Source organism: Synchiropus splendidus, chromosome 15 (genome assembly GCF_027744825.2).
Source record: "Synchiropus splendidus isolate RoL2022-P1 chromosome 15, RoL_Sspl_1.0, whole genome shotgun sequence".
In the NCBI taxonomy this organism is placed as follows: Eukaryota; Metazoa; Chordata; class Actinopteri; order Syngnathiformes; family Callionymidae; genus Synchiropus; species Synchiropus splendidus.
Genome location: NC_071348.1, coordinates 2,398,907 through 2,416,116, shown reverse-complemented (window position 1 = coordinate 2,416,116; position 17,210 = coordinate 2,398,907). Strand labels below are relative to the sequence as shown.

General features: G+C 44.6%; 2 protein-coding genes across 4 annotated transcripts; both read right to left on the bottom strand.

The window, feature by feature from the left end:
• Positions 1 to 816: 816 nt before the first annotated feature.
• LOC128746785 (sodium- and chloride-dependent transporter XTRP3-like) lies at positions 817 to 8,512 on the bottom strand. Its single transcript, XM_053844089.1, has 11 exons — positions 8,354 to 8,512; positions 5,400 to 5,540; positions 4,797 to 4,888; positions 4,373 to 4,600; positions 4,195 to 4,305; positions 3,884 to 4,125; positions 3,654 to 3,816; positions 3,368 to 3,569; positions 2,176 to 2,335; positions 1,953 to 2,118; positions 817 to 1,562 (listed from the first exon to the last, which is right to left on the bottom strand). The coding sequence occupies exons 1-11, from the start codon at positions 8,475 to 8,477 to the stop codon at positions 1,395 to 1,397; spliced, it is 1,797 nt and encodes a 598-aa protein (XP_053700064.1). The 5' UTR covers positions 8,478 to 8,512; the 3' UTR covers positions 817 to 1,394.
• Positions 8,513 to 12,044: 3,532 nt separating this feature from the next.
• LOC128746528 (oxysterol-binding protein-related protein 10-like) lies at positions 12,045 to 17,116 on the bottom strand. Of its 3 annotated transcripts, none has more exons than XM_053843633.1 (12): positions 16,827 to 17,116; positions 15,757 to 15,932; positions 15,533 to 15,603; positions 15,342 to 15,425; positions 15,045 to 15,282; positions 14,625 to 14,680; positions 14,119 to 14,274; positions 13,760 to 13,964; positions 13,240 to 13,426; positions 12,991 to 13,173; positions 12,560 to 12,713; positions 12,045 to 12,310 (listed from the first exon to the last, which is right to left on the bottom strand). In XM_053843633.1, exons 1-12 carry the CDS (start codon positions 16,952 to 16,954, stop codon positions 12,266 to 12,268), a joined length of 1,683 nt encoding a protein of 560 aa, XP_053699608.1. In that variant the 5' UTR covers positions 16,955 to 17,116; the 3' UTR covers positions 12,045 to 12,265. The 3 variants fall into 3 exon arrangements, with proteins under 3 accessions (XP_053699608.1, XP_053699607.1, XP_053699606.1); XM_053843632.1 differs by having other exon boundaries at positions 13,490 to 13,964; positions 16,827 to 17,115; XM_053843631.1 differs by having other exon boundaries at positions 13,240 to 13,964.
• Positions 17,117 to 17,210: the final 94 nt, after the last annotated feature.

Sequence of the window (17,210 nt, the reverse complement as noted above, 5' to 3'; positions counted from 1 at the left end):
TTCTCTCTTATCTGGCTTCAACCCATCCAACTTTCTCAGTCGCTCTTCTCCAGTGAACTTGCATATCTGAACTAACAAAGAGCTGCTGGATGGAATTCACCTCAAGTTTCTTTTTGAAGGTGCCAACATGTCAGAGTGACCTGAGATAAGAAACCACGATTCCACAGATTTATGATCCTCAAAATACCCTCAAATTGCTTTGGCAGAACAGAACCAGGGAACCATCTGTGCATCACTGGACGTGCATGAAAGCTACTCATACATGAGTGATGGACTGATGGATACATGCCTGACCCATATTTCGGTAGCTGCTGTGTTTCAGATTGACTAAAGTTACTCTCTTAAACTATTCACTGTTCTGCGAGAAGTATTCTCACCATCTTGTTCGTTTGAAATGACGAGTAAACAAGCTTAAAATTCCAGTTCAGATTATACTCACTGAGAGGAACCACACAACCACACAAGTACTCAAAAATATAACTCCAGAACAAATTGTTGACAGGATTATTGCATGTGTATTAATATTTAAAGACATGTTTTGTACTCAGGCCAGATGAAATAGATTGATCTTATTTTACAATATAAATGACAAATACAGCGCATTTATCTTTGTAACTACAGCACCAAGATGTTATTCTTTTTTTTATATTTTTTTTAAATAATATAGAAAATAATATATAAACTTTCTAGATCTGTGATATCGTTTTAATTAATTTGTATTATTTATTAAAATCTCACATGTCAGCTAAATTGTTTGGGTACACCTTTTTCTTACAATAACGACAAAAAAAAAGTTTGGTTTTTTTTTCTCCTTCATTGTTGGATTAACAAATAATATTCGACCATACATGTTAACATTCTGAGATGAGACACAGAATACACACATCAGGACAGGAGTTACAAACATTTCAACACATGTCAAGTACATATACACAGTGTTGGTAAAATACATTCCAAACAAGAGTCTTCTTTAAGTCCAGTTAAAATGATTTGAACATATCTATAATGAATGACGGTCTATGTATCTACAATATATACACTGTTTTGGTTGCATATTCTGCAACATATTTGTCATTATCTAACCTGCTGCAGGTTCAGGAACGGAACTAAGCAACTACTCTTTACAAAAGCATATACTTTTCAGCAAAAACAAAAGAGTTGATGAAACTGTAAAACATCAGTAAAATATGTAAAACTAGTAAAGATTACTCTGATCCCGTCAGATATCATCTCCTTCAAAGAAAAAATAGCCCTCTTCATTTTCTGGGATGGCGAACTTTCCAGCGTGGTTTTTGGCATTTCTCCACTCTATAACAACTAAACACAGCTGCTGTTTTGCTCCACGGGTGGGATGACAGCTGGTGCTGGCAGGAGGTCTTGTGCAGCGCGTGGAGTTATGTGGAGATGGTGCTGATCGTTTGAGGCCTCTTCTGGTAGCCAACCCTCCTCCTTTTGTAGAGCTCATACAGCGCCATGATGGGAACACAGCTGACCGCTGATACAAGCAGCAAGGCGATGAAGACTTGACCGAAGATGGGATACTCTGTTGTCACCATCTTCCCCTGGACCACAGATTTCAACACACAATTCACATTGAGCAAATACACACACCTCGAAAATGTGCATTTAATTTGATTTTTAAAATGAAAAATTTCCTACATTGTCTAAAAAAAATACTCCTCACTTTTTTAAATATTACTTTAAAAAGAAAATACATACATCATTTTTATTACACTTACACACAATAAAATCCCTTCATTCCCTTAACTTCTGCTGAAACAACTTTATTTTCCAAATGTAGTCACCAATATTCTCTTCATAGCAAACAGCTTCTGATATTACACATGCTTCATTACAGACATGACTGTATTTGTTTATTTCTTGACTTGACTTCCTTAAAGCGACTGTTTTGAATCTAACATATGAAGAAAACTAGGAGAACAAAAACTTACCGTCTCCATGTCCCACGCTGGGTACGTTGCTGCCCCCCCCTGGATGTAGCGGACGATGTAGAAGATGAAGAGGGCGATGAGTAGAAGCGGGCTGACCACCACCCACATGACCTTCCAGTACCAGTTGGGCCGATGGCCCAGCATGTCCTCGATATCTTTCTCAAACCTGAACGCAAGTAAATAGCGTCAGTCACGGAGGTCAAGTGAGGACAGGTGTGCAGACCTTTTGATTCCGTAGATGTAGCTGACGATGATGACCTCAAAAAGAACCACAAAGAGCAAGGAGAAATTCGCTCCGTAGTCGTTGAACATGGTGAACCAGTAATTTCCTGACGGGGTGGTGAAGCCCAAACCGAGACACAGGAAGAACACGCACACCAAACCTGCCAGGTGCAAACACAGTGAGGCTTGAGAAAAACTTAACGCCTTCGCACTGCTTCATGAGTGAAAACCAGCAGGAAGGTAAAGCACTACTGCAGACAGCAGTTAAAATACTACAACCAAATCCCCATAACCCCCATGGTATACATGTTGTTTTGTTTTTTTTTTGGAGGTTTTTTTGAGCGTCACACTTGGGAGTGATGTATTTATGAGGTTGTGTGTTCTCATTTTCAGAACTCAGTGGGAGGCACCTTTCTTTGAAATGGTCGTTCAAACCCACAGATTTTAGAGTTGACAGGATTATTGCATATGTATTAATATTTAAAGACATGTTTTGTACTCAGACCAGATGAAATAGATTCTTATTATAGATTCTCATCTTATTTTGCAAATACGGCACATTTATCCTTGTAACTACAGCACCAACATTTGTTTTTCTTTTTTTATATTCAAAATAATAATTTGATTTTTTTTAGATTAGTGAAGTTTTTAAATATATTTTGTTTAAATAAATATATACATTATATGTTTTTATTATATATATATATATATATATATATATATATATATATATATATATATATATATATATATATATATATATATATATATATATATATATATTATTATTATTTATTAAAATCTTACCTGTCAGCTAAATTGTTGGGGTACACGTTTGACACACCTTTTTCTTACAATAATGAAACAAATAACGTTTTTTTCCCTTCATTGTTGGATTAACAAATAAGATGAGATGCAGGATGGACACATGGATGAGGATAGGAGTTTTTGTATTTAAAACGGTTGTCAAATCCACATATTTTAGAGCCAACAGCACCACCTAGTGGGCTCTGAGCATGTGTAAAGTGTTTCATGAAGCCGTAATCCCATCACTACAGTTGAGGCATTTGCACAGGCAGCCAGAGCCATGCAGGAGAGAAGACGTAACACAGAAGACTGGCGAGTCAAAAAAGTCCAGCTCTTCCGAGACATCATAAGGTAAATAACATCGGTATAAAGTACCCGTCTCTTACCGCTGAATACCTCACAAGGAATGCGAGCTATGATCTTGAAGTCCCGCAGTGGCGTGACAATGGCTGTGATGTTGCCCAGCATGCTGCCCATCCCCAGGAGCAGCAACATGAAGAAATAGAGAACAGACCAGATCTGGGGCAGCGGCATGTTTTTGATGCCTTCACTGTAGACGATAAAGGCCAGGCCCGGCCCCTCCACCGCCTGAAACAGAGAGCAGAGTTTCACGTCTGCCTTCCCTTCACTCCACTTAGGTGACGCAGGATCTTGTGAGGCTGGGAAACCTACAGTACTCAGTTCCTGCTCCAGGTTACAGTCGTCAGGGTTGATCCCCAGTTGAGCAAACTGCTCAGGGTATGAGGTGTTGAGCTTGGTGACCCAGTCCCAGACGTTGTCGATGTCGATGGCGTCCTCTGGCAGGCTGAAGGCGTTCAGCAGAGTCAGCCTCATGCTGGAAGACACGAGCAGCCAAACATCAGAGTCAATAATCCCCAACCCTGACGTCGGAGGCCACGCACTTCTCCAAGCAGTTCTCGAAGTTGACGGTGGCCTTGAAGCCGTAGATGGCGAAGGTAACGATGCTGGCGAAGATTGAGGTTCCACTGTTGATGAGGCAAACGGTGATGGCCTGTCGCTCGAAGTTGTTGTGGTAGTCGTTGTAGCTGGAGAAAGCTATGAGAGAGCCAAAGCCCAAACCCGTGGAGAAAAAGATCTGGGTGGCGGCGTTGATCCAAGTGGCAGGGTTGGCAAGGTGTTCCAACTGAAACCAAGGACAAAACCAGTGACTCCTTCAATCCCTGTCATACAGTTCTGATTTGTATTTCCTTACTTTTGGTGTGAACATAAATGAGACGCCGGTTAAGGCGCCATGCAGCGTCAGGCCCCGGATCAGGTAGATGAACAGGACCAGATAAGGAAACGTAGCTGTGAAGTAAACCACCTACGGGAGGGACAGAGCCATCTGTGAGTCTGTGAGAGGATCCCTGGCGCGGCACGACTCCACTCACAATACCAGTTGACTTGACTCCTTTGGCTATGAACAAGAAGGTAAGAAACCAGGCCAGCAGCAGGCACAGAACCTGGCCAGTGTGAACGCCGCCGTTCACAGTAATGGAAGAGGCAATGTTGAGAGTCTCCCTGTAGAAGAAGTACTCGGTGGGAGTGGTCCGTGAACACTCCTCCACGGGTCCTGTGCGGTTCACATTGATCGGGCAGTCGGACCAGGGAAGGACTGACTGAAAATGAATCAGAGAGATGCACTTGTTGCCTGTTCAACACAGCTACTGCTCTCCAACATTGTTAGACTGATGGGCCTTTTCTACCAGACAAGAGAAACCATTATGGAAGCTAATGTTCACTAAGCTAGTTGTCAGCATGCTCATAGATGTTAGCATGTGAAAGTCACACACATTGGCACATGACATAACTCACCTGGAAAGAGTGGAAGAAATACCAGAAGCTCCAGGCGTTGATGATGTTGTAGTACAGACACAGATACATAGATGTCACCACACTTGCCAAACCTGGAAGATTGTAGGAAGAGACACTGTTTTTGGAACTCACACCTGGTTTACGGCTCAGACTCTGACAGCACGCAGGGGCCCCGTGCAAGTGTGGTGGGGGCCACACAGAAGAGCTTTGTATTCTGAGAGATTCCGTACAGTCTAGCACTTTGTGATATACTGTCCATGTTTGCTTCTATGACTGTTCTATTTCATGTTTATGTATTTATTCACAGCTTGTTGTCATTTTCAATGATGCAAAAAAGATTTTCCTTTTTTAAATTGTTTATTAAACCATATATTTAACATTTGTGCTCTGTATGATTTCTTGTCACTTATATTATGTTTATAGATAAAACACATGTCATACATAATATTGTTTGCACAGGTATTTACTTTCCAAATAGATTTTTCCCCAATAACAAATCGATTCCGATTGCAGGACATGTAAGCGTGAATTAGAAAGTAGTAGTAGTAGTGAAGTATTAATAGTTCCAGTGACGGAAAGGCAGCAAAGAAGCATCTCACTTACCGACGCCTCCTAAATAAGGGCTGATGGCACTCCATGCTCCGATGCTTCCCAGACGCATCTTCTGACCGATGGCGAGCTCCATGTAAAACAAGGGCAAACCCTCCACGGCCAACATGATCAGATAAGGGATCAAGAACCCCCCTGCAGAGGCACAGAACAAAACAGATGACATCTGAAATCCAAAGCAGAATCAATCTCAACCGTGGCGACGGCGGTGAAGCCTTCAAACCCGTAGTGCACATTTACTTGTCCGATTACATGGGAAAATGTTCCCAGTTGTTCTTGTTTTGGCATCAGAACACTGACCTCCAAATATAGCACATGTACGCAAAGTTTGGTTCGGGCCCATCTTTATGTTATGGTCGCCGAAATAATCTTCACCATTTCAGTGTGTCACTCATGAACAAAGGAATGAACCTGATGCTGGGAGAAGCATCCAGGTTGTCACCAGCGCAGCGGAGCACAGTGTTGGATGAAGTTTGATAGTGAGACTGACCAGAGCCTGTCTCAGCAACCAGGCGCGTCTGAAGTGAATCATTTGCCTTCAGTGCTCACCCAAACCTCAAGCTCAGCATCAGCAGGTTCAACTTCAGCATGACATTTTATTTCCATCTAATTCGGAGCCTTTCTCCTGCCACCAAAATGAAGCACGTGCCCCTCAAGGCTCGGTCACTTTGTGCTCTCAGGACACTAGCTCACTGTTTCAGCTCATTCAGAGGCAGTGCATTCCCTGACTGGACAGACTTCATGTCATTTGGCTGTAATCAGGAGGAAACTGTACTTTATCGTCAGCCAATAAACAGGTTATGAAATCTTTATGGTAGGAAATGTTTTTACGACTGTTGCTATGACCAAATGGAGCCTGAATCAAGTGTCAGTCCTGGGCTATCTGCTGTAGTAAGCTCCATTATGAGAGGTTCACGACAGTGTCAGCAGCTCTGCAGGTGGCAGCGTTTCAGAAGGAAAGTTGGTTGCAATTGAATTTGTGGCTTTTTTTTGTTATTAAAGATCGCATGTTACATGAACCACCACAATGCTAACTTGGCTAACCTGACTTTGTGTTTACAGGACCGTATTGGAGGGAAAAATAAAGCAACACCTTTTAAGTCAGCCACGATGTGTGAAGCTGCAGAAGCTGCATCAGGGAAACAAAAGTATCCACCAGTGATGGGCCGATGAGGCTTCATGAAACTGTGTCCTCACTTTCTGCGCACTTCGATGGTCCTTCAAATCTTGAGATTTGAAGAGCTCATCTAGTGGCCTCTGAAAATGAGGACACTGTTACATAAAGCCTCAAAAGCCAATATTTGCTGTGGGACATGCAAACATTGAGGTGCACTTCAGATTAGATGTCTGTTATTTGTCCCAAAGTGGGGAGATTCATCCTTTTTCATTCATCCTTTTTAGTGAAGAGAAAGGCTAGAAATGCTCACCGGACTGATGCTTTCTAAAGTGCTTCACTTCAGAGAGCAGAGGCAAGGCCTCATCTGAGACCATGTCAACTTTAAAGCATGTACAGTATACCTCCAGATGACCTTGATCCACTTGATAATCTCTTCCACTGTATCTTAGTAACTCTCGTGAGCCAGTGCAAAATCATTACCTCCTCTTTGTCATTTGGCCTTATCATGACTCCCATTAATGGGTTTATCAATATGCTCTGTTGATGGGTTTATGGGTCTATTAATAGGGTTGGACCGCTGCACCCCGCCAGCAACCAGCGGCCTCCACACGGGGCTCTGCATCTGGTCCTATTGAAGCGTTTTTCGAAATGCTGTGTTTGTGCACGTGTGCCTTCTCTCTGCTCCACAGCCTGCGCTACTTTAATCTAATCTTTATAAGCCACACTTTCATTTCGTGTCACATTGTGTGCACATAAAACGTGAAATAAAGATTGATGATCAGTTATGGCTTCTATTTCACATTGAACTTTCTTAATTTGATTTTGTTTTTCTTTTATAATCAAGATGGTTTTAGTTACAATGATAATCATCTACATTGTGTTTAAACATAAGACACTTTGTAAATGCCAAATCATTGCTTTTCCTATTCCTACTTATTTCTGCCAAATACAGTTGCTGTTGGAACTAAAACAGTCTCAAGTGAGTTTAGCATGACATCAGACAAAGAGAAATTACAAACTGAAAACTAGTTATTCAATGATCTTCTGTAGTTTTGTCTGTTTAAATCTCTTTAGTTTCCAAACATTTGATATCACAATTATTAATATTAGATTGTGTAATATTTTGTAGGGCAAATTCAATTACAAAATAAACAGGTCATATAAATACTGGGTGACATTATGATTTATATTTACATTATTGAGTTATATTTAGTTTCTCTCTCTCTCTCTCTCTCTCTAAATATATATATATATATATATATATATATATATATATATATATATATATATATATATATATATATATATATATATATATATACACACACACACACACACACACATACATACATACATATATACATATATACATGTTATATTTCGATACATTAACTACATATTTGTGTCCCTCCGCGCATTAACCAACTTTATTACATGCAGTTACCGTTTATTGCGTGTTTTCAACTTTGTGTCAACTAAATGTAACTGATAAGGTGTTTACAACATATATGCGCCTATGAGACGTAGAAAGAAGATAAACACCTCGTTGGCGTTTTTACACTACTGTCTGATAATACACCCCGAAGACATCTTTTCAGTTTTAGAGCACTTAAACACTTTTTACGCTCCATCACAAAATCATACCTGAAGACACGTGAAAATCAAAGCACAACAAACGAATTTAGGCGTGTTTCTGCTGCTGGATAAGTTCAGATAATTCAAAGTAAAAATCTCCGGTCAGTAGCAACTGACAAAGCCATAGTGACTTCAGATCAGTTAGTAACGGTCCCACACACCCGCGTTGTTGTCAAGTGGAAGAGGTGCGACTCACCTCCTCCGTACATCTGGCACAGGTAGGGAAACCGCCACACGTTCCCCAGACCCACGGCATACGAGACACAGGCCAGGAAAAACTGCGTCGGGCTGTCCCAACTCTGGCGACCCTCCTTCTCCATGTCTGTGTGAGCAGGTTGTGTGAACCGAAACACAGCAGAGAACAGCCAGAGGATCAGGCCGCGCGCGGGGGCGTGTCGCCTGCCGCGCGCCACCGAGCTCGCGGCGCTTCCCTCACTCACAACCGCACCTGCGGCCCGCGGGTGATGCTGGGCCGCCAGATCATTGGACGCGGCCAGGTGCCGATACACTCTGTCAAACAACGTTGAAACAAGCGCTTCACTGATGCCTCACAAGCTGCACCTTGGGTTGCAGAACTGGACGCCACAATAATTTTGTCCTCAACGGGAACGTTTCCGAAAACTTAGGGGCGGAGCAAAGCTCACTTCCGGATTCATTTCACAGAAGTACACTTGGAATATATTTAGCATGGATTATCTCAATAAAATACATGTACTGCAATGATATCCAAATCAGAATTTCAGAGTCAGTCATGTTTTCATGTTGACTTTTTCCTGTTTAAACCAAAATTAACCTATATTCTGATAATTATTCAGCCAATAAAAGGCAAAATATTTTCTATTTTCAATTAATTACCAAGCGTGTGTTGCATTGAGGGGACGTTTGAAGTCGATAGCAGTGACATAAAAGAGCATTAAATGTATGTCAGTATGTTTGAATGAACTGTACTTAATACTACATGTGTGCTACTTATGTAAACAAGTGTTGCATCAGTAGCTCAGGCTCCTGCGTTGTGTAAAAGTAGCTCACACAAGATAAAAAGGCTCCTTGCCCTACAAAAACGCTCCACTGATCACTGGCGGAATTAAAATGAAGCAGAATGAAAATGTTTTGCACCACAGATGTTGCATTGCATTAAAGACAAGATAGTTTTAGAGGGGGACAAGTTGCATTATTTCGCAACGTAGTGAGAGCTCTGCGAGGTCCAGACTGGTGTCAATTGAATAAGCACTGTTGTGGGAGGGGCATGGCCAGATAGCCGTCATGACCCCAGGTGAATGTTTCATCTGCAGTCTGCCCCTTCCTGAATGCGCCCACTTGACCTGATTTAACAACCTGACAGAAGCAAGAATAACTTTGTTTTGATTGAACATTGACATCAGGAGTTACGCAACAGAAGCTTCTGAGTGTGGAGGGTAGCTCCACGTCGCTCCTGAGGAAAGACGACCTGGTAGCCAAAGATTATTGGGTTCACAGCTCAGGTTATGCAACTTAGAAAAAGAGTGTTTTCTCACTTCTAATGTGTGTCATGTTTGTATCACAGCCAGTGAAAACATGTATTATCATTGCGCATAATTAGGAAGAAAACATTTTTGTTGACATTTTTTAACTAACAATATTGCCCTACAGGTGAGACTCCTGTGAGTCATGTGCCTGACATCATCAATTGACATTTGAATGTCCACATCAGGTGCATTTTGATTTCTTATCCCAGCGTCATGTGATCACTGTCCAGATGTTACCTCGCCTGAATAAGAATCATGGTCGTGTAAAACCCTCCTGTACTCCAGTGATGTGGTCATCAAGTACAGAAAATGATGTTGTATCATTCAATTATTTTATGATTCGCGCCTTGCATGTGTGAATGTGACTCAGAAGATCAGATCAAATGCACTGACCTCACGTATGTGCTGATTCAGCAGCCCATCTGAAACATCAAGTGATATTCTCACACAAGCCTCTCTGGTCAAAGAGCCGTATCATGGTTGAACATTAATTCATCATCATTATTTCCTGGCCAGCCATGGTCCAACGTGACAGTGAACCTGAGGCGCTTACGTGAGCGAGTGTGCGCACATGTGCGTGACTGTTCGTGTGTGTGTGTGTGTGTGTGTGTTTGTGGGTGTAGGGTCACGTGTGTGCCTTTGTTTCCCATGGGTCCGACACCTTACTCTGTAAACATGCCACTCTTCCACTCCACAGGGTCGTGTGACCTTCCATGACTTGTTCATTTCCCTACAGTCATGGCGACTCATGGAAGCCCAGGCAGCTTGTGGCCTGTGTCGATGGTGCGGATGCAGCTGGGACCCACCAAAACAGAGCTTCCCGCTGTGTCCTACTTTATGACCGCCAACTAACACGAGCGCTGCACTCTTATGGTTTGGTCAACGTCTTTCAAGGTTTTGAAGCTTTTCTGCTTCCTTCTTCCCGGAGTTTGTCGAACAAATTCTTATGGAGATTATTAAGACTGTAATCTCCTGAAGTCCGGAGTCTGACTTCTGTAGTTTACAGTCTTCAGTCTGGTTTGCCATGGTGATGGACAGACTGACAGACGAGGGGACCGTGATGTCTGCGGTGGTGGAGGAGAAGTGTGGGAGTGAGAGAGAGAGAGACTGGAAGAGAAGTGAAGATGAGGAAGTCGGAGAGATGAAGACGGACGATTTGTTGAGGACTGCCATCCACAGGAGGCTGGTGTTGCCAACTGCAAAACGTCTTGGTGGAAACTAACAAACATATCGGCTTTTTTTGTGCCACCACCTTCTATTAAAAAGGATGTAGTTTCACAAAGGGACACTGCACGATTGTACCAGTCTTGGCTGAAAGAGAACCTGACAAACTCCAGGTTAAGCTTGATTCAAGTCGACTTCCAAGTGCAAACCTCCAACATTCCGGTTAAATTCCCATTTTTGAGCCACTGTATTCATAAAGATAGGAACTGTTACTCAACAACGCCAGTCCTTGATTGGTGGAGGTCATAAAACTTCAATAGCGCAACAGATCTTCCCGTCATGATAAAGAATCTTCAGTCAATAACGAAATAATAAACTGTATCACAACAGCTCAAATGCTCCTGCTCTCATAATCCTGGATCAGTCAGAGACGGCACGGGTCACAGGCTCACACATGACCAAACTTCTCATCAACCCTAACTGAGCTTGAACTGCAGACAGTATATTTGTATTGATTTAGAGGTCCGGTAAGAAGGTGGACCACGTGTTCCACAGCCGGATCACACACATCACCCAGCTGCCACTAAAAACCCACTGCATGAGGCGTCACTCAACTCAATGACTGAATTGTGTTGTGTCATCCCGCCTGATTTTAATACCAGTTAAAGCCTCCTGTGTCTTGCGCGCCCTCCCAGGCTACGCCTGTCTCTGCGCGCCCTCACCGAACCCACGAGACCAGTGTGACAGGGACTGACCACACACGTCGCGCTTGCCTGAAGACGGTGGCCTTCCCGCGAGTTCTCCCTCTGCTGGTAAGAACCAGTAGTGAGAGCCGCGCGAATCATTTTAAGGCTCAGAGCAAGGCGTTTCTTGAGGTCATTTTAAGTTGCGGCGTGTCTTGTATCTTATTTTATTTGGATATGGCGCCTGGGCAAATACAGCTGAATCAACAACTGTCTGCTGAAGTATTTGGTACATGGATGTAAGGGAGGCCAAAATAGTCTCCATTTCTGACCCATAAAATGATTGACATTATGATGAATAAAACTCATTCTGTCATGTGTAGTTCATCACTAGTTGAACTGGTGAATACATCAATGTTAGGCAGCATGTTTGGGTTTTGCACCCTTCTGCGCACACCTTCCCTTCAGGAACAGACAACCATTAGTGGCTTTGATTTAAAACACAATCATTCTCAAACCCAGAAATAAGGTGAGATAGTCTTTATTTCTTCTGATATCAAAATAGCAGCATCAATACTTAAGCTCTGCTCAAAATGCCATGTAAATATCCACAGGAATATACATGAGAATCAAAGAGCTGTATAAAGTGTAGCTATTAAGTCAAGCCATTTAAGCTGGAACATGAGGGCAGATGGAGAGAAAGGGCTTCAGTGTTGGTCTGGTCAGTCTTATATCCAACCCCCCGGGTCCTGATGATTAGTGAGCCTTCCAGAGCGGGCGATGGTGCACCCAGCCCTCCCCCTGAGGGAACACACACACACACGGATGAAGCCAACGTAGTCCCAGGTTTGCATTTTTGCAGTAACATAATGCAAACTGTCTGTGAGTGAGAACATTTTGGGAGAAAATGCAAAAAATAAATAAATGTTTGTAAGAAGAATGAGTCATTTCATATGGGAAATGAGTATAAAAATGGCAACATTGCATAAACAGTGTTTATTTTGACTCATCTTTCTGTCCTATTAAAGTAGGCTTTTGAAATGTGCTTGCCTCTTTCTTGAAATATTTGGGCTTCCACTCTGCTTTGTTTGCTGTTCTCAGCTTGAGCTCGTGGCGTTGTCGCTCCTCTAGTTGGCGTTTATGCTCTGTCGCAGCATCCATGTTTCCCGCCTTCAGAGATGATGTCACATGTTGCCAAATACGCCTGAAAGAAATCTCACATTAGCTTTCCGAGCTTCGCCTTAGCCCACGTGAGGTTTTTTAACAGGAACTTCACTGAGAATAAATGTCTTTTTAAGGGGTCGTACGCTGCTCATTTTAAGTTGATATTGGATCGCAGTGGAGAGCAATAGTGAGCAGGTTTCAGATCCATCAACACCATAGACTCTTCAAACTACTCCTGGAGGGTGACCCGAGCGATGTCTGTGCTGGAGCTGACCACTGCATGAAGAAATGTCCTTGTTCATACCGGCCCCTCTCACCTGGACTCGTTTTCATTTTGCTTCTGAAGCGGGCGGATCTTCTTCTTATAGACCGGGAGCTTGGACGTGTCAATGACTTTGCTTTCTCCACTGCTGGAGGTGAACTCCAGGGTCTTGTTCCACTCGCCCTGAGCTTTACACACAACGTTCCCCGTGGTGTTGTTCCGCACCTCAGCCGTCACTCTGAGGAGCACAAACCAAGTTAAGTCTCAGCTAAACCTCCCCACTTGGAAGGACGTGGCCACCAACCTATGCACTTTTCCTCCACAGAAAGGCTTGGTGTGAAAGGTTACTGCAGCAGAATACCCACTCTGGGCACAGCTAACGGAGACTTTACCCCCCAGCTCCACCCAGGGCACCGCCAGGATGGAGCGGGCGTAGGCACATGGTAGCGTGAACACATACTTCTCATCATGCTCTGCCAGATAAAGAACTCCTGCAAAACAGAAGAGCAGCAGCTCTAACATCCCACTCATGTTGACGGCGCTGGGGTGCTTACCTTCACCCACCATGGAGACCCCAACAGATACGCCCATGAACTTGCTTTTGGTCCATATATGGGCGTTGATGCACATCTTTCTCTCCTTACACTCGCAGTAGAAGGCCGACACGGGCGGGTGGTGAGACACCTGCTCAGCTAGGAACCAAACCTTACAGCAGTCCGAGCTCCCTCCGGTGCTCTGAGCTGAGTGGGGGACTGTGGACCAGCCGGTCCCAGGAGCCTGGGCCTGCTTCTCAGGCACGTGCCAGGAACAGCGGAACACCTCACCTAGGATGGGGTTGTAGGGTTTCTTGGCCACAGCGCCCTTCCTGCCCTCGTGGAAGGCTGTCAGGTAGTACTCCACGAAGCGGACCATGCGCTCCTCCGGGGTCCGGCAGCAGGAGATGGACAGGAAGATGTCGGGGTGGGCCATGAAATTGGCATACATCTCTAGTAGAGACCGCTTCTCCAAGATGAAAGTCGGGAGGGTCACCTGCTCAAAGAAAGAGATGTAAATTTATGGGAGCTACGTTAAGATAACCCACACGGGGAGGGTTGCACTGAAGGAAACCGAGCTCCTCCTCACTAAACTAAGCCTAAATGCCCGAATCTTGCGGAGGACTGTGAGGCGAGCGGAAGGTGCCCACCCTGGTGAGATCCATTCCAAGTTTCAGCTGTGAAAGAAGATGCTGAATGAGGCTCTGCTGATCATCAAGACCACCCAAGTCTTCCTCTTCATTATCCTCCAGGTCAGTGCTCTCGTCATTGGGATCTATGGTGTCCAGACCCATGGGCTGTTGCGCCTGAAAATGTGAGGGAGAAAAATGCTTCAGCTCATGTTCGGGAATAAGTCAGTTTACAGGAAAAATACATGAAATGATGAGACATTCAAGTGGTCCACAGTAATAAACGCCCTCTAACTGTCGCCTACAGAGGCATGATGGGAGAAGGCAAGTGGACCGAGAGGTGTTTCTGATGCTTCTGATGATAGTTAGTGCTGTCATACTAGTTCCTGTCAAAAGATGGCAGTATAGGACAGGCGTTTCTGCAGGTTATCGGGTCAATGGTACTGAAGGACAGCCACAGGCAGAAGAGCTACGCTGAGTAATCCTTTTTTATTGAAATATTACATCAGGAAATGGGTCAGCATTACCTTTTTCTGGTACTCCAGGAATTTGGAGGAGAGAGGCGGAGAGCCAGGTTGACTATCTGCAAGGCAAATGGAAATTCAGAAAGATGTCATCAGCTGCAGCATCGCGCCACTTCAGTGCCACCGTCCTGGAGCCCCCTCATAACCCTCCTGACACTCTCCAGGACCTCACTGTTGAGTGGCCTGGTCCTCCAGTGGTTTTCCTCAGCACATGCATCACACTTCCATGCAGTTTCCTTCACCAGCTCTGTGGTACTGTCCCTCTCCTTCGTTCACTCTCCCTGACCTCTAACCTGCACTAGCTTCTCCCTCAACCTCCCAATCACTGACCTCATTCTGCAGATCACAGACAGGTTTTCTGAACAATGAAATCCTCAAACACATTCTGGAAATTCCCGGTGGAAACCCATTTCTCAAACTCACCTTCAAAGACAGACACTGGAGCTTTCCGCTGGACGCACTCTTGAGCTCCGCCTCTGCTCCCAGCATTCGCAGGGTCGACTTGCTTCGCGTCGGATTGGAGTTGCGGATTCACCGATTTCAGCTCAGTGTCATTTGCATCTGCAGAACCAAGGCTGGTGGTGAGCCCAGGATTGTTGTCATGGCTGTGCGGCCGCAAACTGAGACAGTCTCTCAGGCAACTCAGCACAGCAGAGGTGGCCTTCAAAAGAGAGCACAGCACTGACCTCAAGCAAGACCCACTTGCTCCTGTTTTCCTACCTCCTCTGCATGAGTTGCTGCTTCATCTGGGGGAGGCTGGTCATCAGTACCGTTCCTCAGCTTCTCTGGATGGTGGGGCCCCCCCTGCATGCACAAATGAAACTCATCTTCTTGATCCATGCCAGTGCAAGACCATTCACTCATTCACCCCCCACCCCCTTGAAGATGGTGCTGTGAAGTTGTGAGCTTACCTTGGTTCTGCTATCAGAAGAGCACAACTGGAGCTGGGTCATCCATAGATTCTGCTCTTCTGGCCCAAAGGCTTGAGGAAACATGGAGAAAAGACAAACATGTATTATTAACATGGTTAATATTGTTTTTGACACGGTCTTGTCCACATTTTTAGTTTCACACATTATTTCCAAAATTTCCCTCGTTTATTTGTGTCTGTTTTACAGTGAGAAACCAGCATTACCTTTGAGTTTGTAGGACGCTCCGACAGAGGGCTGGACGGTAAACATGTGTGGGTAGCTGCTGGTAACCACAGTGGCCCCTTGGAGAGAGAGCGAGCCTCTCGGCGCTCTCTCCCATCGACTGGCTTCATTCAGGTAGTAGTGGAGTTGGCTCAGCTCTTTGTCCAGCACAAAAAATCTGTCAATGCATGAGACAATGTTTGGTGTCCTCATCTCGTATTGTTGATTTCAAATCATACACAAAGCAGGTCGGTCGCCAGTTTAGCTCCCATCCTGCTTTTTATTAATGCAGACAAATTCAGTGAACATAATTCAGTATCAGACTGCTCCTAAATAGAAGAATAGGGATGTGAAAAACGTGACTGAAGCCATGATCTGAAAATGAAATCCAATCTTTGACAGTTCCTCATGAGGCGGACAAGCTTGCGCGGCTCAGACCCAGATGTGCTTGCCACGGCTGGATGATGATTGCACTAATCCACACGTGCAGAAAGCCCACCCGTCCCAGGATTCCCAACCTGACCTCGTTTCACCAGCCTGGACGCACATCAAAGTGACCTGAAAATCCAATTTATGGCGACCAAATCGGTGAAAACTGTCTGTGGTGAATGGCGAGTTATAAACTTCACATACTGAATACACCTTTGTCTTCACTTTACTGTTTTTTTTTGTGGGTTTTTTTTGTTTTGATAATATGTGTTCTTATTTCCATGTAGACCACGTGATGTGGCCACGTCAAACATTCTTGGTTCAGTCACGAACTAAAATATGAATTAAAGTAGGAATACATTTGGGATTCCAAACAAAAGGATGATTGGCAGGTTACTTCTGAACGAGTCATCTTGTGAATTGACGTGACACAAGTTTGAGAGATTGAAGCCACAACGCAACAAAGGCGGGGGCTGGATGGAGGGGTGTGAGGGAAGAGGGGTGGCGGCCGCAGGGATGTCCTGAACCCGGGTGACTCATTCTGAGTTTCCGGAACACTCACACCCACCTACTGTGACTCTCGCTGAGGCAGGTGAGCCATGGACGACGCAGAAGTGATGAAGATTCAATGGGATCGACTCACCGACTCTGCCATCCATGAAGTAGGTTGGTGTATTTCTTCAGGAGCCCCTCGAGCTTCCGGTCACGAGCTGTGGGCTCGAGCTCCGCGTCGCTGATCCCAGTCCCACCGCTGCGCTGTGACGCGTCCATTGCTCCTCGTCTGCTCTTCGAAAACTCGAGCGTCAGCGGTTCATGCTGCAGCCCTCGCGGCCGATGATGCCGAACCGGACCGGACCGCAGGATCGGTAGAGCAGTGCGCGACTCGAGGACAGCAGCGATCTGCGAACTACGCTGCACCTTGTCATCGTTTTGTCGATGACGTCATAGTGTTTTTCTTTTTTTTTTTTGGAAATCCCGGGTTGGTCACACTCCCCTCCTCCCCCGGATCCTCCTACGTCAGCCCGAC

Coding starts and splice junctions, on each gene's coding strand:
- LOC128746785 (XM_053844089.1), bottom strand. CDS start 8,477: ATGGAGAAGGAGGGTCGCCAGAGTTGGGACAGCCCGACGCAGTTTTTC. Junction 4,126..4,194: donor CATTTATGTTCACACCAAAA/GTAAGGAAATAC, acceptor CCTTGGTTTCAG/TTGGAACACCTTGCCAACCC. Junction 3,570..3,653: donor TGGAGCAGGAACTGAGTACT/GTAGGTTTCCCA, acceptor TCTCTGTTTCAG/GCGGTGGAGGGGCCGGGCCT.
- LOC128746528 (XM_053843631.1), bottom strand. CDS start 16,954: ATGGACGCGTCACAGCGCAGCGGTGGGACTGGGATCAGCGACGCGGAG. Junction 14,681..15,044: donor TCCAGTGTCTGTCTTTGAAG/GTGAGTTTGAGA, acceptor TTTGCCTTGCAG/ATAGTCAACCTGGCTCTCCG. Junction 13,965..14,118: donor TTGGAATGGATCTCACCAGG/GTGGGCACCTTC, acceptor TTCTTTGAGCAG/GTGACCCTCCCGACTTTCAT.